The 25574-nt window shown below is 42.8% G+C and overlaps 1 protein-coding gene across 1 annotated transcript in view; it reads right to left on the reverse strand.

Annotated features, from left to right (window-relative positions):
• LOC110085191 (unconventional myosin-XVB) overlaps positions 1 to 25574 on the reverse strand; it is a 70667-nt gene that overhangs the window by 17832 nt on the left and 27261 nt on the right. The window contains exons 14-34 of the mRNA XM_072990542.2: positions 22801 to 22998; positions 22618 to 22712; positions 22095 to 22180; positions 21766 to 21847; positions 19714 to 19827; positions 19295 to 19395; positions 17781 to 18224; positions 15869 to 15965; positions 14918 to 15040; positions 14340 to 14442; positions 13882 to 13969; positions 12869 to 13103; positions 12042 to 12157; positions 11419 to 11478; positions 11096 to 11171; positions 8636 to 8754; positions 8005 to 8123; positions 7530 to 7671; positions 7303 to 7414; positions 6763 to 6923; positions 6100 to 6221 (exon numbers count right to left, since the gene is read on the reverse strand). Of these exons, the coding sequence (XP_072846643.2) occupies positions 6100 to 6221; positions 6763 to 6923; positions 7303 to 7414; positions 7530 to 7671; positions 8005 to 8123; positions 8636 to 8754; positions 11096 to 11171; positions 11419 to 11478; positions 12042 to 12157; positions 12869 to 13103; positions 13882 to 13969; positions 14340 to 14442; positions 14918 to 15040; positions 15869 to 15965; positions 17781 to 18224; positions 19295 to 19395; positions 19714 to 19827; positions 21766 to 21847; positions 22095 to 22180; positions 22618 to 22712; positions 22801 to 22998 (2793 nt within the window). The remainder of the gene's footprint in view (positions 1 to 6099; positions 6222 to 6762; positions 6924 to 7302; positions 7415 to 7529; positions 7672 to 8004; positions 8124 to 8635; positions 8755 to 11095; positions 11172 to 11418; positions 11479 to 12041; positions 12158 to 12868; positions 13104 to 13881; positions 13970 to 14339; positions 14443 to 14917; positions 15041 to 15868; positions 15966 to 17780; positions 18225 to 19294; positions 19396 to 19713; positions 19828 to 21765; positions 21848 to 22094; positions 22181 to 22617; positions 22713 to 22800; positions 22999 to 25574) is intronic.

Raw genomic sequence — 25574 nt, forward strand, 5'->3', positions numbered from 1 at the left:
CTGCCATTCTAGGTTAGTTGGGGTTAAAGGATCAGCTAGTCATGTCAAGTGAAAAAGACCCCGGCCTCTGAGATCCCAGCTTGCTGCTGCCGGTCGTTGTAGACTGAGAATGGCAGACTCGTAGCCTTCTGAATGGGGTTGGCCCACACTAGCCATGGGCTGATGGGTGTTGTAGTCCAGTCACATTGGGAGAGCCATACATTTCCCTCCCTTGTGGTAGACAATATTGGACTAGATCAGAGTTTAGAGATGAGAGCTTAGAAAAGTTACTTCCATAACATCTAAATCTTCCAGATAGCTGGGAGATTCTGAGAGTTATAGTCTTAAAAAATTAACTTTTCTAAGGTCTTGTTTACATTATTTGTTTTTCCCAAAAGTGATATTTAAATAGCGGCCCATGAAGTACCAGTCATCAGCAAGACAATGATAAAATCAAACTGAAAGAATTACTGATTGCCACAGATTTCTTGAATGTTTCTTACGCCACCACTCACAATGCTCAAGAGAAAAACCGCTGGAAATTTTGATCTGAAAAATGACTCGCATACTCTGAAAGTATCATAGAAACCTCCAGCTGTGCACATGGCTCTCTAATCTAAAGGAAGAAATGCCTAGATTTAATTTATCCTTGACAAGTACCTCAATAATGTTACCTAACTAAGAAGGGAGAACTGGGATTACCTAGCTAAAAAGGGATTCATTACATTGACAGCCATTATCATTCTCTGTCATTGTAGCTTGAACTCAGTTGTTCCTAGGTGACTGATGAACCTGAGGGCAGCTCATGACCAGGGCCAGGCGCAACACTTTGAGGTGAGGGCTCTCCCTTCACAACCCATGATTTGACCCTAAACGAGTCCAACTTGGAAGAACAGGGCTTCTCTCTACTCAGTGTACTGGGTCTTTCTCCAAGCACTATGCAACATGCGAAATTAAATACTGCTCATATACCTAGGTCTCCCTTTCTTTTCTTTTCCTTACAAGTGCATGCTTGGATCCCTATTATGAATTGGAGCCACTACACTTGGGTCATGAAGGTTTAAATATATATATCCCTCCCCCCTTACTTTCACCCGATGAATTATGTTTCCTCGTATGTGGCACTAAAAACAACGTAATTTTTGACTAACTGTAGTATGTCATAGTATGAGGGTGGCAATGGAGACTAACTGGAAGTGTTGCTTTTTGGAATATAATTCCTAGACCCTCACAAACAGCATCACCTCTGGCCATGAGAACTATACAATAGGAAAGTAATATTTTCCTCCTTTAAGTGGAGATTACAGCCGAAAATGAAAAATCATGAGACTCTTGTGTCAAATATGTTAAGTGGATCCAAGGTTTAAAGGAAGTACTGCCTTTGCTTATTGAGTTGTAGGAATCCTGAAAACATTGATTGGTTTTAAAATTGGGATGGCTCTTGTCAGAAGATGACTAGGCATTAACAGCAAAATCTAAGAAACTTTCCTAATTAGAATCCCTTTTTAAAAAGGTTTCTTTTTTATGAAAAAGAGTAACCTTCTTTTAGCCAAATAAACTCTCCACGTGTCATAAAAATATTGTTTTTCTTTATTTCAGGTATGTACAAAGCAAGTGACAGTCAAGGTGATCACATCAGAAGTCATGTCCAGGATTATTTTCTAACATATGTCCAACCTTTCAGAGAAATATCTGCAGGCCTGCCTAAATGCTATAATAAAAGGTCTGGTAGGAAAGGGTGCTGAAGTCTTGGGGATACCATCAAGAAGGCCTTCTCTGTGAGCACCACCTTTACCTATCATAATAGCAGGCAGTTAAGAAGGACCCCCAAAGTAGGTCTTAGCATATGCGCAGGATTGTACTAAGGTTCTAAAGATGAGCATCACTATTTTGAGCTATGAATGAAAAAATACTGGTAGCCAATACAACTGTCACACAAAACTGGAAAATTATGTTTCCTTTAGCATTTATGGCAGCCAAAATCTGTACCAGTTGTAGCTTCCAGGCTTTCCTTGGGTTTGAAGGCTCCAGGTAAGACTGCTGGTGACACAGAGGCTGAGAGAACCCCCAAAGCACTGCCCTCACCTGTGCTGCTAGACCGTTTATAATGTAAGAGTGTCTTTCTTACCTTAACTCTCTTCTGTCTTACTATCAGAACAGCACATTAACACCAAAACAGTGCTATGATTTTTATTTTTATTATTATTAGTGACATTTGTTTTGAAATATACACAAAGCACAGGAATGTCTGTCTATATAAACACACCATAGTAAAACAGAGAAATAAATGTTAAATCAAATGCATCAGATTCAATGTGTTCACCAAAAGGTATGATTGACTTGTCAATCACATGCCAATGCTAATTTCACCAAGCAAAATAGAGGGAAGGAGAATCTGGGTAGTAAGGAATTTGGATGAATAAGAATTCAATGAGGGTGTGGAGTAATAAATAAGGCAGAATATGTAAGATTAAATATATGTGTGCCTTTTTGAAGGAATGAACGTCCAGGCCAGTAAGGACACACAGCACAGAGATGCAATGAAATGGAGAGAAAGCAAGAAGTTCCCCACGTTCTTCTTCTGAATATGCTTACTTGGGCTAGCTGTAATGGGTAAATAATTTTTCACATAGCCGGGACCTTCCGGCATCTTATCAAGACAGCACTCCTTGGAAAACTGATGAAAAGTTTTCCAGATCCTCACTATCCATGATATTGCAATGCAAACAGCCTGAGTCCTTATGTTCAAAACAATGGATCAGCATAGTTTTGGAAGGTCACGTGTGGCCTGGTGTACTAGCATTTGAGACAGATATTTGGAAGTCCTTGTATTGAATACTTTCCCATCAGCAAAGGTAGAAGAGGATGATTACATTCTTCCCAGCGCAGCCAAGAAACATTTTTCCAGTGGTCCAGGATGTATCAGATGGAGGCCTCATAGAAGTTACAGGCCAGGAGCTGAGAAGTTTGCCTGTCCTATTTGTTCCTTTATGTTCAAGATGACAGCTGAGCAAACCACTTGTAAAGGGACTGCGGCTCCTCATCTTCTGAACTCTCATCCAAGTCTTCCAGGCACAGATGCAAGAGCGGATCACTTCCAGGAGATGTATTTAGAGTGTTTTATAGGATGCATATACTGTATATTATTATCCATTGCTGATGGAGAGGCTGTGTCCATGAAGATTTCAAAAGATATGAATGAAGACTTAGGTGCTAGTTCAACGGAGAGCTAAAAGTGCCTTATCTGTATGCAGTGGAACAGGCTCAGTTCCTTTCAGGTCATCTGCATGGGAAAGAAGGTTCTAGAAGTATTCTTACCTCTATATTTTGCACAGTTTGGAAGAAACTATCTACAAATACCTAGTTATTTGTAATTCAGTTTGTTTTCCACTAACAAAGCTAAAACTAAAACAGGTTGAAAGTGTAACTTAAAGAAGAAAAACTTCACTCCTTTCATGGTATAGCAGTAACTTTTGTGCTACTTCTACATTTACTGGGCTGTGGCCTCACCCTATAATGGAGGAGGAATAGCACACAATTCAAATGCTGGACTGAGCACTGTGCTTCACCTTCTGTTGTGGGAAAGTGTTGAGGTCATTAACAAGTGGACTAGAGGAAGGTGTTTTATACTACAGCCAAGTGGCTTATAGTACTTAGGTGGTTCCTTTTTTTAAAAAAAGGATGGAAAGCAACTGCTGACTTACTTTTGTGAATCAAGGAAATAAGTTTTGAAAATTGTACCTCTAATGATAACTAAGGGCTTGGCTAGATGACCAAGCTGGAGTGGCTTAGATCGAGCTAAATAGGGTTGTTAAAGGTCAGATCAAATCACATAGAGGTGTGTGATACAATCCTTGCATCTTCATGCAAGGGTGAGGTGGTATCAGGTCAGGAAACCACCCTGTATCTCAAACGACCCTGTTTAGCAGAATCAAAATAATCTTTCCTTTTAAAAGGAAAGACTGTTTCCCTTTATAGGGAAAGATTTCTCAAGATTGTTAAGTCGCTGGCTGGCTGTCCATTGCAGAAGTCTCTTAATGATGATCTTGCCTCTTAGTGATCTTGAGAAACTGAAAACTTCAATTTCCATTTTGGAGGGTAGAGGAAGGGAAATTTCACTTTACTTTTTGATGGTTGCTATCTGGCACAGCGCATCAACAATGTCTAAGAAAAATCCTTTCAAAGCACTACTGTCACTACAAAAAAAGCAAACCTTCCTCTCCCCGGCCCTCCAAACAACAGCTAAAAGTTTTCCATTTCTCAAGACCATAAAGAGGTTTCTCCAAAGTGACGGCCAGCCACCTGCCTTTCTTAAATCCCAACTATCACACATGCCGGAATTGAACCAAAACAGAGCAATCCTGCACACACACCCCAAAAAGGATGTCCTGACAGGGGATTAGAAAGGTGCAGGTAGGAATGCTCTGGGGCTGGGGCTTACATTTTCTGGTTCCCGGCAAAAGGAGTAAACCAGCCTGTCCCCATGTTGGTCCAAACATCAGGCTTGTCTAGTTAGACACTAAGTATTTGGAGGGTCTGACATGCATAACTTTTAAAAGGCCTACTCTTTTCTTTAACAGTTTATTCTCTTTCGTGGTTCCCTACCTGTGCACGCAAGTGATTCATCCAAACAGATATGTTGTTTTTAAAAAAACCAAAGTGATTCTGAAAACGCGTATCATTCTTTAAGCCAAAACATTCTGAAACAATCGCCTAAAAGCTCAGGTGCAGAGCAAGGCTTAAAGATCAGTACTACAAAGCTGTATTTCATTAATCCTTCGTGAAGACAAACCTAATGCCATTAACTTTGCTGTGCTTTTGTTTGTTACTTTTATCATGGCACTGAACAGTTTTTTGTGTTTAAAGAAGCCACAAGATTAATAAGAGAAAATAGTATGCATTTTATCTATATGTCCAGAGGAAAGCTTTACACAGGCTGTTTACTTTTTGAAATACTGCTGAATTCCTAAAAATATTTCTGTAATAGGATCATCATTGGCAACCACTACTTGCATTTCATTTTCTGTTGAACCCACACAGGGACACCTGCGAGTCTCAGAATATATTTTGGCCGTAGGGTCTTCGCCTTCTCTCCAGGGAGGAAAGCTGATGGGCGGGAGGGAGGCAGACAAGCTGCTCACACACCTCCCATCTCCCTCTTCTTTTCTTCCTTCATTTCTCCTCATCTTCACTGAATGAAGATGATGAATCTCTCCTTCTCCTGTCACTATGATTTTCTTTGGCCTCTCACTGCCCAGACCTGGATCAGTTCTCTAGCTTTGTCTTTCATGTGGTCCTCCACAGGGCCACACCACCGACTTCCAGAGCAGGAAGCAGCACTAAGTTCTAGCATGGGATGAGTTCTCGCTTTTTTTTCCTCCACTATTTATTGCGACCCACAACAACCAACAAGCCAGAACACATTACCATTGCACTAAAATTTTAGATGAGTTTAACCTTCTTGCATTGAAAGCATAATGGAAGGTCCTTTTGCCCTTAAAACAAAAACAAAAACAAACCTACACCTAAGAATTAGCCTACCGTGTTAATACCTGAGTCTTTATTTCCTAACTCTGATACAGAGAAGGTTATAGGCAGCCCCGGGACTGTATCAGGGTGGCTCTGTCCAAAGAACATTCACCCATACGAAGGCCCTGCTGGGCTGTTCCCCCCTGGGAGTCAGGCAGGACCCTGTAAAATGAGAGGCCGTTTAAGAAACCTGAGGCCAAGGGATTATTAATTTATGATTCATTTTAAGCATTTAAGCTCGTATCTCCATTTTAACAAGACGGGAAGGTGCTGACAATGTAATGCCTCTGAGAGACTGTGTAAGATCCCATTGTCAAGAGAAGTCAATAAATCTCCTCAGGAGAGCTGTTCTATGACAGGGGTGTGATATGTTATCACACGGGTCAGTTCCCTTTACACAGAGGATATCAGCTAATAAACTGTATGAAGAACCGCACTCAACACAGGTGATTAATGTTATAGCAATCAGAGAAGTGATGACTATGGTGGTAACAGCACAAGAAAATGGAGTGGCCCACAGATAACAAGCCAACTCAAATACCAGCTCACTAAAACTACAGGGCTCAAGAATTTCTGTTCTATATTACTCACATGAGCTGAGCATCCCGGAAGTGCGCTGTGGCAAACTCTGCCATAGTGTAGCGGCACGTGTCAGGGGTGTTGGTTGTTGTGCTAGTGTCTATGATTTCTGACACCATGCTAGACGCAGAGTTCTGAAAGGTAGGAAAACAAACCTTAGAGAGATCTTGCTTCTATCAAAGGAGTGCAAGGTTCTGTCTACAAGCATTCACATTCCCCTGTCTTTGGGTCAGACTAAATGTTAAAGGGATGGATATTCTCTATGATTAACCCATTTCCTCTCCTGCAATTGGATTTCTTCATTAACTGGACTGTCTATGTTGACCTTCCAATGATTAATCAGAAAACAAAAGATACCTAGGTGAGGAAAACCAAGCAGACATCTTTCGCCACTTCAGGTGGCACCTCTACAAAAACTATGCCAAACAAATAGTTAAGTATGGCCATTTGCAATCTCTTCTATGCTGCTGAGCTGAGCGTTTCAAACAATTACAAAATTACACCTAATCGCCTTTCCCCCCCTAAAATTTACTTTAGTGGGTCCCTTTCTTTATCTTTTGAACCCTTGGGGCCTGTTATTTCCACAGAGATCTCCTACATGCAAGGGACCTCCTGTTTACGAGCGCTGTTGAGGAATCTCTACTTGCATGCTCTTAAAGGTAAAAGATGCTTTACCTCTTTGCTACTGATACTCTCCTTCCTGTTCTTCCTTAGGCTCTTCCTGACCTCTTCCTGTCGATTCACACAGAGGTTGAGATAATCAGGAGCAGCCACAACCTGCACCAAGCCAGAAGGAAAAAGGCCAGAGCGACCACCGATGGAACCAAACTGCCAACCTGTGGGGAAAAGGGCACAAGCTCATGTAAGAACAGGAGGTGAAGGGGTAGGCTGAAATGCAGCAATAAGTTGTGACTAGAAAAGGCCCACTGAATCAGTGGAACTTACCTAGGTGTAGACTCAGCAAATTCACCACTCATTCAACAGGCCTACTCTAGTTGCAGCTTACCACTGGATTTCAGCCAAAGCTTCACCTTCTGGACATAACGTCTACTTACGTTACACCCAGTCTCTGATCTCCTTAAAGTATGTTCACACATACATTGTATACACAGCTTGTGTGCCTATTGATGACCCCCCCCCACTTCAAATGCTTTAACTCAGCGAGCATTTTGCTCAGTAATGTGGAGGGAATCTTTCCTGGCCAGTCCCCATTACCTTGCTCCAGACCCTCCATAGGCATCAGCCGGATGAAGTCACCTCTCTTGAAGCTTAGGAGGCTCTTGTCATCGGTTATGTAGCTGCGCAGAGCAACCACATAGTTGGAGTCCTTTTAGGGATGGGGAGAAAAGAGGAAAGAGACTGTAGATGTGTTGGTTTACTTCAGTCAGCAAAGGTAGCATCTTGAGGAGCAGGGACGCACAGCATATAGAGCCTTTTCTCACCTGTTTCAGTTCACGCAGGAAGAGCTCCACCATGACCTTAATCTGACAGGCCTTTGGAGAAATAAGAGTAAGCTGCTCGCTCTTCAGAGAGAACTGAAGAGTGTTCCTGCCCATCAATTCCAAGGACAGCACATCTGCGTAACTGCAAAATACCGAGAACGTGGGTCACACTCTCGTCTTTTTTAGACGTGGCTTAATTCATTGACAGCCATTTTGCTAAGGCCACACTGAGATGCCCCTCACCTTAGTATCAATCATGAGCTCTCAAAGGAAACCTGATACTGGTGTTTCCTGTGACGGGAAATGTAAAAGGCACCAAGAAATTGCCTATACTGTATTGTGGGTAGTGAAGATGGACAGGCTCACAAAATGGCCAAAAACCCCCATCTTATTCCCCTCTTCTGAAGTAGGGTCATCCATCCATCTGCCCCACGCAGATCCACCACTACAACCTAGAGCTTCTGTTGCCTCTCACCTGTAGCTGCAAAGGATTTTCAGATGCTCTGGACTGAAGTTGGCTGCTTTCTCTTTCTTCAACAGCTGCAAGCCTCGGTGAGAAACACCCAGAATCTGAACATCACTCCCATTTTCTCCCTATGAGAAAGAATCCATCCAAAATAAAAATGGCTGGCAAATAAATAAATAAATAAATAAATAAATGAACGAACGAACGAACGAACGAACGAACGAACGAACGAACGAACGAACGAACGAATGAATGAACAAATTTTCATGTTGCCAGGCATGAGGATGGAAGTCTGGCAGGATTTGTTCTTGACAAATCCATGTTGGCTTCTAGTTATTACAGTATAGCTTTCAAGGTGGTTGCAGAGTAATCACTTTATAATCTGCTCTATAATTTTCCCTGGGACTGATACCAGGCTGACTGGATAACTGAAATCTCCCATTTGACTTCCATATTTTACAACTTTCACTTTTAACTACTACAGCATGCCAGTTTTCCAAGCAGAGCAAGGAAAAGGCCACAGAGCCAACAACAGCTTAATCAACAAAGATGACCACCCACCCAAACAGCAAAAAATTCTCTCTCCTCTAAAGGAATAAGGCCTCAATCTGTCAACCAACCATACATAAGTCTGACTTGCCTTAACTGGGAAAAAGCGAGAGAAGTAATTGGCCCAGTTATCCCGAGCAGCCACCACAATCCTCTTCTTTATTCCATCTTCTGGAATGGAGCTGGCATCCAAGCCTACCTTGAAGCCCACTGCCAGAGATTCAAGGGGAGCAAAATCAGAGGCAGAGACAGGGTATTTCTCAACTTTACTGTTGACAGAGATTGCTCACTGGTAGCATTAAACTACTGTCACTACACTAGACATGGGCTCAAAGTCAATAACCAAAGATAAGGAGTGTCAATCTGTTCAAATGTTCCAGGAAGAAAACCTAAATTCCACAAGCAGAGACTTTACATTCTGAAGCCAAAATGTATTAATAGGATCACAGGTTCTTGGGTTAAGTCTAATGGCTCCTAATCCTTTACTGTAAGGAAGACTGCTTCAATAGTCCAGATCAATCTAGTGATATTTTTTTCAGTGGATGTTACTGAACAAGGTGGTCTCTGCTACTTAGGACTCTCTGACTGAAATCCAATAGTAAGCTAGAACTGAAGTAGACCCACTGAATTAGCAGGGATTTGGTGAGTAAACTCCTCTGCAAGTTCCATTGATTCAACAGGTGTACTCCAGTTGCAACTTAGGACTAGATTTCAGCCACTTCGTGATTTTAAATGAAATAGCCCAAGGTCTAGCTGAGTTTGCGGCACTTTAAAGCCTAACAAATTTTGTTTGTCATAAACATAGATGGACCTCAGAGGCAAGATGCAGCTCTTCATATGTGAAAAAGCAGGTTAGTGTCTATTGAAACTTGTGCAAAATAAATAAAACTTCTTAGTTCTTAAGTGTCAGAGGTGTTGAAACAAGGATCAGAATCTGGAGAAGGTGACAACACAATAGCTTTGCAGCCAGAATGGAGAGTGTGTGAGAGAGGAGTTTCTAGAGAGGAAAAATAGCCATACAGAGGAGGGGAAGGATCTGTTCTCAATAATTACAGATTGCATGTAATAAGGGGCTCAAGTTACAGGAAGCCAGATTTCGGATGAATATCAGGAAAAACCTCTGAATGGTTTGAGCAGTGCGACAAGGGAAACCCAGGAGTGGTGAGCCCCCCAGCACTGGAGGCATTCAAGAAAAAATTGGACAACCATCTGTCAGATCGGCTTTGATTTGGATTCCTACATTAAGCAGGGCTTTGAACTCGAAGGCCAAATAGGCCCCTTCCACTATTCTATGATTCTAGTTTTATTATAGCTTGTTTGCGCTGCATGTATGCACTGCTCATATATTTAATAAATAAAGCAAATATAATACATTTCCATTATTCTCCCAGCCCAGTGAACTAAACCAGGTAGCATTGTCACAATTGCTTAACATGAATAATTGAGCCACCTTAAAATAGCATTTGGTCCAATAAGGAGAATTGTATTTTAATAGAAAATTGAGTGGTGAGAAGAATATGTCTTAACAGCATTTAAAAAAAACACACCCCACAATACTCTCTGCATCATGTATCTGATTTGTACACTCCTCTCTTCTTTCTAACCAAGGTGGTTTAAAAGACTAGTAGGAATGATATTCTGCTACTACCCTACTCGTCTGGACCTAAAGTGGAGCTGCTGAGGGAAGGTTTGGACTTCAGAGAGGGAGAAGAATTCATTGCATACGTTGCTGGTATTGCTATTCGCTATTTGTCAACCTCAAGCCCCAGGGACCACTAAGGTTCAACATGAACTCAATGGAAAAGTGACTTCTGGGTCTTCTCCTCAAGCAAAAGCTGGCAAACTGTGGCCCTCAGAAACTGTGTTATCTGCTGCAGGGGCTCAAAACTCCCTGAATTTAATTTTTCCCCTTCCCGATGCCCCTGCCAAAACTGTGTTAGAGACAAGGGCCACAGGATGATTCTGTGCCTCATTCCAGTATTCCCAACAGCGTGCCCATCAGTTCTTTAATGGTCTGTTAAAAGCCTGATCATGTTGGCAAGACAGGGGCATGAGGATGATTCTTCTTGCACTCCCTCTTCCATAGAATACTGTGCTGAGGTTCAGACCAAGACAGATGGGATGGGATGGGGGCTTTAGCTTCCTCCCCAGTCCAGCAATCCTGTTCCAAGATTGTTGGGAGAAGAAAAGGAAGGTTAGATTCTCTCTCTCTCTCTTTCCAGAAACCTGGATTAGGACCACTGAATGAAGAAGTAGAAAGAGCATGTGTGTGTGTGTGGTTCATGTGCCTCAGAGCTCAACACTAACATCATATAAATCCCACCAGTAGATCCCAAGAAATCTTAAGAGTTGCATGATAGGGTTATTGTATAGTGCTGGGAAATAGACAAATGTCCTGTTTATACACAATGCTTCCCATATACGAATGTGTAACTATTGCATCCAAAAATCTTCTTCCATTTCAGATAGAAACTGTACTTCTTTCCCCCCCCCCCATTCCCAGGATGTCTGGGAGAATGGACAAGGTAGAGCAGATTAAGAGGTGGCTTACTTAGCAGGTCTTTCATCTTACGCCTCTCCTCTCTGGAGATCCGCACGCATGACTCTGAGTATGTGTCTCTGATGATCTGGGAAGGAACAAAGAACATTGACTTGCACCCCTTCCTATTGACAATGTTGAGCTGGAAGCTTTGAAACAGGTAGCAAAAAAGATGAAAGCACTTCATGGCTTGAAAAGGGTAAGGAATGGAAACAAAAGGGAGTAGAGGAAGGGAGGAAAGAAAAGGAGGATCATGGATCAAGTGGCTCTCCCTCTGAGTCTCAATCTGTCACTCACTCGTGCTCTCATACACACATTCACACCTGGATACTCACTTGGTCACATAACAGATTCAAGCAATAAGGATGACTGAAATTTTCCTTGGGATAAAAAACCTGTTGAGGAAAAAAATCAAATAAAAATGTCTTCAAAATATGTAGTAATCAATCTTTACTCAAACCAACCAGCAGCCAAGTGCCTTAACACAAGCTCTGCTTTGAAGGAGACAATGGAGGTGAAGATCCCGGAAAAGTAACACCTTGTTTACACAGTTCTTTCTCTTAACCGGGAAGGAGATGCAAACTCATTCCACTCTTCATCTGCTGTCCTCCTCAGGCTAAAACAGGTAGGTGTGCATACTGTTTTCAAACAGTCTAAATCAACCTCTGTCATAGTGAGTGGATTAACATCTCCTTTCTGTACTAGTGCTTCCCAAACCACTCAGAAGTTATTCTCATTTTTAACCTCTTTGGGCCCATTTCTCTAGGGCTCTTCTCATTCCAGCCTTGTAGAATTTAGTACAGGGAGAGAGTAGTCCATAGCAAGACATGTAGCCACCAGGCTTCCCCTCCCACATGAGGTGCTCTCACCTGAGGCAGTCATTGGCAAAGATGGATATGTCCATTCTAACAACTAAACACTTCTTGAAAGCCCTGGGAGGTGACAGGTTCCGACATACCTCTTTGCGGAGGAAGAGTTTCCAACTGGGGTTAACATAGGAGAAGCTGACACTAGGAGAGAGATTGATGAGCTGGGTTTTCACATGGGCATCGTCCACCATTGTCCTACCTGAGCCTAAATGTGACAGACATGAGGTAAGTAGCTTTGCATTTGTTCCAGCCCTTATGTGCCCCCTTTTTACCAAAAGGAACGTTCAAAGCAGCCTACAGCCAAGACTTTGTGCCACGTCTGAGTTTTTTGCTGTCTCATATCATATTCTCTCCTAGATAAATAAAGCGGACCTTGTCTAGTTTTGTAAAAAAAAAAAAAACCCTGTTTCACTTTATAAAAGCTTTATAAAAGAATCTGGGTTATAAAAGCATGCTTTTATAATCTAGACTCTTCACAAAGTCTCGGAGAAAATTTACGCAAAAACAAGTTATGATTAAAAGGATACTGTTTCCTGTTTTGGTGCAATTGTACACCGCCTTTCAGTACTAGACCTCCAGGTTAATTTATTATTTGAAATAGTAAAGCCAAATATAAAAAAGCTGGTCTGAAAAATAGATAACATGCATATTGAAAAAAAACTACTGTTTCATGCTTATAACTTTATTTTTTTGCCATTAGAAACATGTAAGACTAGAATATATTAGCCCCAATTATTAAAAATAATCAGAGGGGATAAGGCCTGAAAAATAACCATGTCCAGTAAGTAATAAACTGAATACTTGCCACTGGTTGTCTCCCATTGAGAAAGCACTCATAATGCCTATTACCAACAGGACCAAGTCACCCATCTTTGCCAATAGAAACTTGCACAAAGAGAAGGTTGCAGGATCTTACCTTTCAAGCTAGTTTTTTCCACGGTGGTTTTCTCTGAAGGAAAGGATGGTGGAGGTGGGGGCAGCAGTGGCGCAGTGGGGGGAGGAAGCTCAGAAGCTGAAGCTGGAGGATAGATGGGTGAGGGTCGAGCAAAGAGATTCATGAGGGGCAGCTGTTTTTCCTTGATGGAGCTGGACAGCTTGGCAGGTGGTCCTTGTGGAGGAGGAGAGTTCCTCTCAGGCGATGCAGAAGGTAGCTGGGGCGGGGGGGGGCGGGAAGAAAGAAGAAGAAAGCAGCACAAATAGCCACAGGTAACACCAGCAAGATTACAGTTTCTCTCAAATATCCTATAGCTAGCAGTGTGTGGCAAACACATGGGATACAGAAGAGTACACTACTTCATGCAACTCAGCTATTACCACCTTCCGCCCAGTCACAAAAGTCAAGAGGCATCAGTTTACCCACCTCACTGGATAACTCTGCAAATAGTCCTGACTGGAGCTTTAAACAAAATAACCAAATCAATAACAACTCATCCTTCACACTGCAAGACATCGTAAAGGCAATTATAGTTTGTTTTTACTTTCCAAAGCCACATTCTTTAGAGTCGGTGGTGAATCGTCCAGTTCTCAAGTCAGGCTCACAAACCTCTTTCCAACCCACCCTGTTAAGCTTCTCTTAGAAGTGCTCCAAAAGCAAAGGTGTAAACATAGTAGCAACAGTGATCTCACATAGCCTTTGTCAAGAAAAGCCAAGAGATCTGACTTCCTCAACAAATTATTATTTTTTTGTTATTTACCTATTACACTTTTATCCAACTTTCCTTCCACATTGCTCAGAGGGGGATATGTGGGTTTATACTATTTTTACCCTCCCAGTTTTGTCAGGCACTCTATTCTGATAGATCACGAGTTGCCCAAGGCCACCCAGAGTGACACGGGGTTTGTCAGTTCTGACAGAGCTTTGGCCACTGCAAGACCCTTAACAGCTACAGATGTGTCAGTACTGGGATGGAAGTAGCAAAGAAGACTCACTGGTGAAGGACTCAATCCCACCATCCCCAGCTTTGCCAGAGCCTCCTCCTTTGGATCCTTCTTTTTCACAAAGGGCTTTGAGACATTTCTGCAAGCCAAATTTTAAAAAAATGCTTTTGTGAGTCCACCGGATGAAGCAACAATGAATCATACACAACAGTGTGCCTACCCTCAGGGACCCTCTTTATAGATGTCCTCTTCATATGTACTTTCAGCAGCACTATTACTGCTCCTGTGCTGGAAGGAGAATGTCTTAAGACCTCTGCTTGTGTGGACTGCAGTGACTTGTTGGTTAGCTGCTTTTGGAGGTTCACTGTCCAGGCAGGGCCAGCTCATCTGCCACAGAAACCCATGAAAGGTTTGGAGGTTCTCTGGCCAGCGACTGTGGGGATATCTGCCTCTACAGACATCTTACAGAAGTGGTATAATGCTTTTAGCAAGCCAAGCCCATTTCTCACCTAAGAGGCTTGTCAGGTTTTGGTGGTGGGAGTGGACGTGTTTGAACAATGCTCCGTATCTCGTGGGTTGGTTCAGTTTTCTTCTGTGTAGGAGGTGTCAATCCTGAGGAGAAGTAAGAAGCTAGTTTAAAAAGCACAGAGAGAGAGAGAGAGAGAGAGACTCTAACCGGTCCTGACAAAGATAGTAAATTGTCAGGAATGATCAGAATTATAGTCCAACATCCAGCCAGATGTTGCCCACCCATGTTCCCCAGCAGGTAAAAGCAGGTGGGGGAGAACAGAAAATTAAAGCCACAGAGAAGCCCTGGTTGCTCAGTGCAGATGATGGTCAGCTTTAGTAATCCTCAACACGTTAATATGCCTGTGTGCCATCATTACCTTCTTGGAACACTCTGTCCATATAATAAATCTGACCATTATTTGCAAATATTTATACGCGTACAATTCCCCCCCCCCCAGGTGTTATGTTTCTCTTCGCTTTTTTCCAGCAGTTTTGAGGAACTGGCTATTGAAAGGGCCACCTTACTTTGTGCGTGGTCTTCTGACATATGTGTTGGCTACATTTGGCCAGGCTGTACCTGAACTTGGTTCTGAGCTTGCTGTTTGAGGCCTCTCTTGTTCCTCTGGTTGCAGTGGTTTTGGACGACTCCACTTATTGGAAGGGGGAGTTTCTTTCTTCGCAGGAGTCTCCACATGCTGCCCTGTGGAGAGAAGGAAGGTCAAGCACTGGAGGCTCCCTTAAATACATAGGCAGAAATCTCATTGCTTTGCTATGTGTGCAAAATGTGTAACATTCACTTGCTTCTAGCTATCATTCTTGGTGGTGTGCCCTGTCAATTGCTAATTAGAAGCTGCTGAACATGATGGTATTTGCCTTCCATGGGTTAACAAAGCAGTAGGATTTAAATCATAGTATCTCTGAGCTTGTTGGCATCTGTCCAGTTAGAAGCACCAAATACTGTAGAACAGTCCACGGAGACTAGAAGAGACTTAAGAAATCAAACACATTCTTAGAGATGGTTTGATAAGATAAATAGATTGCGACATCATTTTTATTTTATTTTTACGGCTATAATATTACACAAAGAAAGTAGGAAAGATTTAAATAAAATACATCCATGGGATTGTAAAGCATGTCGCATGCTACAGAGAATGAATCAATGTTCTTAAGGACTGAGGAAATTATTTTCCTGATCCCAAACAGTTAGAAGGAAGCTCAAGGTTGATATGTCAGCTGAGGTAATCATGCAAGCACCCATTTTTATTTAGGGTTATTTATTTCCCTGTTGAGAATTAGGCATACTGTTTATACCCTTTTAAGGAGAAAAGTGTGGTAAAAATATTTTAAATAAATAAACAAACCAGGAATACACTCAGACACATACAAAGCAAAATACTTAAAAAGACATACCACAGAACAGAGCAGGAAACAAAAAACAGTAACAAGGAAAACACTTTCTATTGGTGAGGAAAGTTAGGAAATACCAACATGATAAAAATAAAGGAAGGAACAGCAGAAGGCGACTCACCGATTTTCTGGAAAAACTCAACCTTCTTCTGGAAACTCCCTTTAGAAAGGGAGTCTGCCTTCACGTCTGGGTACAGTTCTTCTTTAAAAATCTGGATCTAGAATACAGAAGAAGCCCTAAGTGAGGCCTCACTGAATGATTCTAGACCCTGATCTCACCTCTACTATTTTATGCAGAGGCAGATTATTTGGTGCCTCTGGTTTATGGAACAAGCTCAGTTGCAGGTTTCAGATTCACTTCCAGACCTGCCTTCTCAAAATACAGGTCTGGAGTAGGGCATGATCTGGGAACCATCTTATCACAACACATTAACCAAAAAAAAAAAAACAAAACCCAAGCAGTTCTTCTGATTTGTAATGATCTCCACACCACCCACACCTGTTCCACTCTTAATTCTTCTGTCAGTGAACCATCCCTCTAGATCAGTGGTCCCCAACTGTCGGCCTCCAGATGTTCTTATACTACAACTCCCAGAGGCCTTCACCACCACCTCTACTGGCTAGGATTTCTGAGTGTTGAAGTCCAAGAACATCTGGAGGCCCAAGATTGGGGACCACTGCTCTAGATAATGTAATATTAAATATAAACACTCAGCAGCCTTTTTCCATTGCTTGTATTTTTATGGCCATCTCCTAGTTTGTATTTTGGGCACATGTCAAAAATTTAAGCCCATTTTTTAAAGAATGGTAAACCTGCCTCTGGACAGTAGAAATTGAAAGTACAGAAAAGCACATACATGGCTGAATTTTCCTCTTTTAGAAGTGAATAAATCCCTTGACATATAAAACTAAGTATCAGGGAAAGGATTCTAATTCTCCCTGGTGCATTAAGTTTCTGATGCACAGGCAACTTTTTGTTTAATGGACTGCAACAATATTCCATGGCCACCCTAAGTACCATGGGGAGGAGGCAAAATAAATAGGTATTTAGGGTTCATAACCACTGCATAAAAAAATTAAAATAAAAATACTAAAAAATAAAGTATGCAAATATACCTCTTTTGACACACCCATCCCCCTTTAGGACATAAGGTTATCAGGTACTCAACTGTAAAAGAATACTGAACTGAAATGCTAATGTATCCAACTCATTTCCAAGGATACATCCTTCTGTTTGTTTTCTTTCCCAATAAATAATGTAATTTGTGGCTGTATGGTCAGTTCCAGGAATAATATAAATTGGTACAAAAACTTTAAAACGTATTTACTATTTCTATGTACCAACAGAGGGCTTAGACCGATGACAGCAGATGCTCTGTTCTGCTATTTGAGCATACTGGTGAGAAACCACAAGGAGAATGGGTTAGCCCTACACATGCCACAGCAAGCTCCTCAGAGGAAAAACTCAAGTCTAAACTATACTTGGGGAATGTCATTTGTCAAGCCTCACATACTGAACTAAGGAAGCATTTTTGTTTGTTGTCTGATCAGCAGTGTAGGAAAGCCAAGGCTTGACAAAGGGTCTAAATGCCAGGACCTTCTGATTAGAGGGGAGAATTAATATCATCTGCCACCCACTTCAGGCTTCCCCCTGTTCTCTCAAAGCTGAGCTGCAGAGGTGGTGGTGGTGATGGGGGCGGGGAAGGACGACTTCCCTCAGCAATAATTATCTTGGTGCGAATTGTGTTGGATGTTATGCAAAGTATTTGGTGGCGGCTTGGTTTTGAATGGACCATTGCAACTCGTAGGCTGTCCAGAAATATTGTTCCTGGATAAGAAACAGCTTATTGATATGGATCAACACAGCTGCCTACATGTTGGGATTCTCTTTAGCCTATAAGGATGGTCAGGATGAAATCCCTAAACTTTAAAACTAGTCACCACCCTGCTACCTTTTGCCCACTCCTCTTATGCTGCTCAGAAAAGGTTATCCAAAGGGGATGGTAATTTCTGGGACACACTGAACTCAGTACCGGTGCTGGTGGCTTGAGTGGAGACGCGGGTAAGTCAGGCACTGAGACATCTTTGTTAGTGAAGTTGGAATTTTGTCTTTGCCCTGAAGATTCAGGAAAATGCTCCTGTGATGCTGTTCGCCTTGTCCTTGATGATTCCTCCGGTGACCTCTGTCTTGGTGCCCCTTGCCTTGCTCTTGACAGTTCAGGAGATCTCCGCTGGGGAGATGCATATCTTGGCCTTGAAGAGTCTGGTGACCTCCTCTTTGGTGAGGCTCGCCTTGGCCTTGGAAATTCAGGTGAACTTGGTGGCGAAGCTCTCCGTGACCTTCGAAATTCAGGGGACCTCTTCCATGATGATGATCGCCTTGGTCTTGAGGGCTCCAGGGACCTCTCCCTTTGCAGATCTTGTCGCTCTCGCTGCTGCTGGGAAATTGTCATGGCTTGAAGAGTCATCTGCTGAGCCTGCAACACCGAATACTTCATTAGTCTCATGTGCCCTGGGCACTCATGCTCTTGACACAGGGTCCACCTTCCTCCAACCTGATGCCCTTCAGATGTTTCGAACTGCAGCTCTGTCACCAATGGCAATGCTAACTGCAGAGACGGGACTGTAGTCCAAAACATCTGGGGGCATCCAGTTGGTTTGTTGTATTTTACTAACAGTCTTCACATTCACAAAACTCAAATTACATTTAGCCTTCCCCTAAAACAAGGTGTTCACTTCTGATTCCCCCCACCCCGCCCCCTTGTACATGCCCATCTTTTCCCTCTCTTTGTTGCTTTTCCTGCTATTCTCTCTCCTCCTAAAAGGAAAACGTCAAACAAAAACAAAAGGAAGTGATAGTACTGGCAGAAGTGATGGTCAAGGCACATTCACTTGAGTCCTAAGTACACACAGACTAGACTTCATGAAAAACAAGTGGATCTAGTTTCCACACACCTCATACTGGCCAGTTCAGGCTATTTGATTTCATATGCAGTATAGGACAGGGAGGTTTATATCAAGATGCAACAGAAAGGTGAAATAAATCTTATTAGCAGGAGTGGGCCCTCAAGATACTGATGAACAACTACTCTCATCACCTTTTACCACTGGCCATGCTGCAGAGGCTGACAGGAATATTTGGTGGGCCACAAGTTTCCCAGCTTTCTCTTACAGAAATAGTTTTAATATGTTCTCTATATGGAGAAAGGAGACAATAAGAAGGTCCTGAAACCAGCAGCTCTAAAATCTGACACTAGATCAGAGGATACTCTCTTTAGGCTTTTGTCCTATAACAAATAATTTCTTCCGGTGGCTGTGTGCAGACAAAACTAACTGGCAGGCAAAGGAAGATCATGGAAAAGAAAGCAGCAATTCTAAGTTTATAATGTTCATTATACACCCTCTAGATATTGCTGGACTGCCATTTCCACTCGCCTTAGCCAGCGGCATAGCCAAGGATAAAGGCTATGGGAGTGGCCATCCAACATCCGGAGTTCCACACTATCCCCATCCCCATGTTAAATCTTTTTTTTTCTCTCTCTCTCACCAGAAGCAAGGCCTGCTGGTTGATGAAGGCTTGTTGTTGTGCTGCCATTTGGTTGGGATCCACCGACGGCACCACAGGCTGAGGCTGTGGCATAACCATAGCTGAGACAGAGAGAGTGAGAGAATGACAAAGTCACAGACATAGCATGTTTCTAATATGCAGCCCCTTCCTGTTAACAGAACAACCAAACAGACTTCTTCCTGGCATGGCATGGGGCTGGAGAATTTGGCATCATTTTAAAAATAATTTTTTTAAAAAAGAAAAAGCTCTTCATAGGGTTGCCACAATTCAGAAACAACTTGAAGGCACATAACAAACAGCATAGGATTTAGCAAACAAAGGCCTTTTCTTCTCCAGAAATCTTCACATGATTGTCATTCTTGCCTTAATCCATTTTCTGATTGATTTTTTTTAATTACCTGGCATGGCTCCCATTCCACCTAGCCCGGGCATGACTGGCATCGTTGTAGGCATCATTCCCCCCATGACAGGCACAGATGGGTAACCTGGCACAGTCATCATCCCTGAGTAGCCTGGGGGACAGAAGGAAAGGCTGTCTTCATGCAAAATTGACCTCCAAGCCTATCAACAAAATTCACTGATGACTCTACCCACACACATTGGACAAATTTTGTTTCTGTTAATGGCAGTGTGGAGCGCAGGTAAACAGAGGAGGCATAAATAAACAGAACTTTTTCATGCATTCAAATATTTTAACAGTATGCCTTATACTTAAACTACTGACCATATCCATCATATTAAAATAGATAATTTGCTTAGCAATCACATTTGCTCATCACAAGGAAACTAAAAAATGTTACACATAGACACACAACAGCAAAGGCTTTTTCTGGTACCTCACTGCATATCTTCCTCCAAAAGGATAGCACAAATATCACACAATGAAAGTAAACCCTTGGCTGTGATTCAGAGACAGGCTAATTAATTGAATGACTAGAGAAGATTGGGAAAGCAATAAAGCAGCAGCAAAGAAGGGTTTAAAATGCTCAGGCCTATAAGCCCCTATCTAAGCTATAGCATCTTCTTACAAGTCAGATAAGGAAGATAGTCAACAAGACAACCGGGAACATGCTGAGATCCTGAGGAAAGGAGAAAAAAAGCTTCCTGCTGGTTGACTCTGAGGAAGGAAAGCCATTTCATTGTGCAGAGAAATAAAGTGCAATGGCGTTGCAAATGAAAAGAGAAGGCAGAGGACTCTTAGAAATGCTTATTGTTAATAGAAAAAGATCCAAGTTTTCTACCTCACTGGAGCTGGAGCTGGAGTGAGGGAGACTTTGGCACAGCAAGCCCAAGTCTTGGAAGGATATTGTTGATGTTGGGAGTCTCAGTCTGGAAGAGCTGCAATCCTCCAGGCCTGACAGACATCCACATCTTGAACTGCATATGAAAGTAAGGGTGCACTCCCTGTGGCCAGGAGCCACATGCAGGCCCCAGGCCCTAAGACCTCCCTACAGAAGTGCTCTGACCCCACCCTGCTGATGTCCCCAAATTCCCCACCACCATCCATTTCTCATTGATTTAATCAAGATGGCTCTCCTCCCATGGTTGCTGCTGCTGGTGGTTACTGCCAGTGAGCAAACAAAGGACTATTGAGGGAGCAGGTGGGAGAAAGCCCTCCTATTCCTTCATGCAATGGAAGAGGATCACTGGTCCATGTGTGTGCAAACATTGATACATGCGTGTGTGACTTCCCAAAACCCAACAAGTAAACCAGTATCATATTCAGCCTTTGACCCTATCCCTAACCCTTGAGAGGCCAAAACATTTTTCATATAGCTACACCTACCAAATACCAGAAAATCTAAAGTATTAGCAGTCAATGCCAACAGCATTAATAGCTTGATGTTTGTGCCAGCCTAATTCCACAGAGGAGCTTAGGATTGTCTAACAAACCACTGCTGGCTTGTGTCTCTGATGTCAATGGAGGCAGACGATGAATCACTCTGGTGTTTACTCCAAATGATCTGAACCTATCTCAGGGACATATTTTGGTAACTTTAACAGGTCCTGTGAAGCATAGAGTAAACCCTGGAGTGAATTTACAGACTCACTAATGTAAGAGCCACCAGCCTTCACTGTAATTAAAAAAAGCATAGGCAGCAGGAAAATATAGAAGGTTGTAAATAGAAGACAGACATCATCAGGGTCCCATGCCAAATTCCATGTTTGAAACAGAACAACTGTAGAATAAAAAACATATTTTCAAGGGTAATTTTCACTATAGAAATTCCACCTGCAAGTCCAAATCTAAGTGAACAATGATATTCAGCTCTCGTAGCTTCAAATTCCAGAAAACGGAACTTTTATATGCTATTTAGCTGCATTTGGAACCCTGCCCTAAGAAGAGCCACTGTGAACATCCATTGAAAGAAACAACCTGTGATGAGGCACAGCGCTTTCCCACCTGGCACCAAACCTTGGTTCTCCCCTCCCACTGCCCTAAGTCTCACCTGGAAAGCCTGCCTGCCGATTTGGCCCGATTTGGCCACCTCCTTTCATGCGTTCTGTCAAACTTCCCTCGTTCTCCATATCCTGCAAAGAGGGAAAAAGACTCAGTAGACAACTTATCCAACTCACATGCTCAGTTTTGTCCTTAGGTTTGTCTGTTGATCATTGGCTAGTAGTATACCTTCTGATACATTAACCCCAATGGGCACAATCCACAGCCCATGCTGTTCCTCATTTCCATACAAGTCTGATGGTAAAAGCATGGATCCCTGAGTTAATCATTCTTATTGTAAGAGAAAAGGAGCAGGAAATGAAGCAACCTTGAACTTACCGACAGATGAGCCCTGGACAGTGGCCTAAAGAGGTCATCCACGTAGTAATCAAGCTCTCTCATGGATCTTGAACTGGTGGTTGACCCTGAGAGGGGAATTGAGAGTATGAGAGAAAAGATCCTAAAAATCTAATAATAACACACACACACACAAAATCTACAGCACCCATTTCTCCTAGCTAATTTTACATTCTCAACACTTCAATAGTTTCACATGAAAGGCTCCTAGATCTGTTAATAAAGAAACATAGGAGGCATGTATGGATCTGGTTCATCTTTGAGAAAACACAGAAGGGTTGCAAATACCTAGGACTCCATGTAAAATTCTGAGTTTCCAGTAATGTAGGATTTCAGGATCAACTCTTTTGCTATAAATACCTCAGTCACAAGTGGGACTTCCTGGCTGAACACTCACACAGAGTCCTCATAGCTTCAAGCTCCAGAAACCAGAGATGACCATTTTTGCATATACCCCTCTGTTGCTAAGAGGCACTTGAAACCATGTCCTAAGACAGGGGCTCACCTGAGTGGGCACTGCTGTCAAAATCTGGAGGCAGGGATGGAGGAGGGAAGGAAGGAGCCTTAATGTTTGGTGCTGGAGGTATGTTCAAGAATGTCCTGTCCAAAAAAGAAAGCCAGCAAAGTCACAAGAGAAGTAAGATTTCCATGAATTTAAGATGGAAGGAAGAAAGGGAATTTTACTCACCTATCTGAAGCCTTGTGTTTGAAGGAGCTTTTATCCCATTCTGGGGTTATGGGATATTCTGGGGTGGAATCAGAGGGCCAGTTGCTTTCTTCTATTTGTCCAATGAGATCCAGCACAAAGTCACAGCCTGGTAGGTCATGCCACACCTGGTCTGTGAACATGGATACAGACCAGCCACGGGGAACTGTTTCCAGGCCCCTGAAATTTTCAAGAGGCATAGGATCAGGGAGAGTAAGGGGAAGAGCCCACAAAAAAGGAGGCAATACCAAAAGGAGGATGTGAAGCAGAGGAGAAGAGGAAAAGGAAATATTATATCTCCAACACAGTGGCCAGATTCCTGTTGGTGATTTACACAAATGTAAGTAAAATTGCACAATTCACCATGGTCACATTATTAGGCATGTGCCTGTAGTGCAATTGGGTGTGCATCTGGAATGCCATCAACAGGAAGATTGCGAGTGGAAGACAATATAACTGGGACACCACACAGAAATCTGTGTTTAATTGAGTGCAGGACTGTAGAACCGATAGGTTACCCACCCGTAATTGTAGTTCTTTGAGTGGACCTCTGTGATTCACACATTGGGTGAAGATTCTAGAGCTTCTGCGGTAGCAATAAACACATTAGAATAAGCCCCTGCCGACCCGTATAAGTACAGTACCTTGGCACCAAGCGTCCCCTTTCAGTTCTGTCAACCGCTGCTTAATAGTAAGCAGAAATGGCGTGACAGAGGAGAGGACGGGCGGGATGTGTGAATCACAAAGGTCCACTTGAAGAACTACAATTACAGGTGGGTAACCTGTCGTTCTTCGTGGCCTCTGTGAATCACACCCTAGGTGACTAAAAAGCTGTCTTCCCCAGAGGCGGGGTGTCATGCCAAAGTAGAAGCTAGAACAGCATGTCCAAATGCTGCATGAGACTTCTGCCGGATATCAAGTCTATAATGACGGATAAACGTGGATGGCTGTGCCCAAATGGCAGAGGCACAGATGTCCAGAAAAGGTACGCCACGGAGAAAGGCTGTAGAGGCTGCCACTGCTCTGGTGGAGTGAGGGCAAACCACTCTAGGGGCTGTTTTTCGAGCAAGTTGATAAGGCAAATGAATGGTAGAGGCGACCCATCTGGAGATAGATTCGGAAGCCAGCTGATGGCCTTTTGTAGATAGTTGATGGCTTATGAAAAGACGAGGTGACTGTCTAAAAGGTTGAGTATGTTGGAGATAAAAAGCATCTGACATCCAATGTATGGAGTATTTTTTCTTGGTTTGAAAAAGGTGACGGGAAAAATGAAGGAAGGAAAATCGGCTGGGAGAGATGAAATTGAGAGACAACTTTGGGAAGGAAGAAAGGAAATGTCCATGAATAACTTCACCTTATTGAGGGGAAACTGTATATAAAAGTAGTCATAATGTAAAGCTGCCAAATCACTAGCTCATGGAGCTGAAGTGATGGCTACAAGAAAAGCTGTTTTGAAGGTAAGGAGGCTTAAGTCAGTTGCGGCTAAAAGCTAGAAAGGAGCTTTGGTAAGCTGTTTCAAAACAAGAGTTAGTGACCATTGTGAAGGTCGAGTATTGGGGTAGATATGAGGGAGGTTTTTAAGAACACATTTCGTTGTTGGATGATTGAAGAAGTTTGCTGCTGAGAATTTGGAAGTTGGTATGACATTATTGCCGAAAGGTAGACTCTCAAGGATGAGATGGAGAGGCCCTTGGATTTGAGATGTAGGAGGAAGCGGAGAACGGTGGAAAGTGATGGATTGATGGGGGATGAGGAAGATTTGGTAAAGGATTGAAATTTCTTCTGTTTGTACAGGTAGGCTTTTCTTGTGGATGTTTTTTTGGCTTGATGAAGAACGTTCATTAGAGAGGGGGAATCCTCCACACTGCCAGGTGCAGAACAGGTAAGTCCAGGTGTAGGACTTAGGAGTTGTTCTGTGTGAGAAGGTGCGGCAGGCAGGGGAGATGGTGGATATCTGATGAGACACTGCAGAGAACTGGAACCAAGTTTGTCTTGGCCACCAAGGGGCTATAACGATGGCATTGTTTTTGTCTTGTTGTAGACCATCGACAACTTTGTAGAGAAGAGGGAATGGCGGGAAAAGGTAGGTAAGCGTCTTGGGCCAAGGGCTGACAAATGCATCTCCCTGGGAATGTTTGCCTATTCCCACTCAGAAGTAATACAGTTGGCATTTCTGATTCGTTCGGGTGGCAAAGAAATCAAAAAAATCTGTGTGCCCCATTTCCAGCACAGTTGGCAGAATACTGATTGATCTAGTTCCCACTTGTGAGCTTGGGCGAGTCTGCTAGATCGTTGTCTTGACCCGCGATGTGTAAGGCTATGATGCAGATGTAATGTTGTAGACACCACTCCCAAAGGAGGCAGAGGAGACCTGGGGAGTGGGTGCCACCTTGTTTGAGAATGTAGTACATTGCCGTGGTGTTGTCGGTGGCAATCTGTACCATTTTTTCTACAAGAAGGTTTTTGAAAGCTTTGCAGGCTTTTATGATGGCTAGTAGCTCCAACTCATTTATGTGGAGCAGTTTCTCTTTGGGAGACCATTTGGCGTGAACTGTGAGGGATTTGCAATAAGCCCCCCAGTTGGTGCGACTGGCGTTGGTAGTGACTTGTATTCGCGGGTTAGGTTGTTGGAATGGTTGCCCAATAGAAAGGTTGGTATGGGAATGCCACCATTGAAGTTGAGAGGCCATGTTCTGGAGTGACTCTTAGGAGAGTGTGAGGAGAGTGTTAGTGGATCGAACAGGGCCAGAAACCAG

The sequence above is a fragment of the Pogona vitticeps genome, chromosome 2 (genome assembly GCF_051106095.1).
Source record: "Pogona vitticeps strain Pit_001003342236 chromosome 2, PviZW2.1, whole genome shotgun sequence".
Classification (NCBI taxonomy): Eukaryota; Metazoa; Chordata; class Lepidosauria; order Squamata; family Agamidae; genus Pogona; species Pogona vitticeps.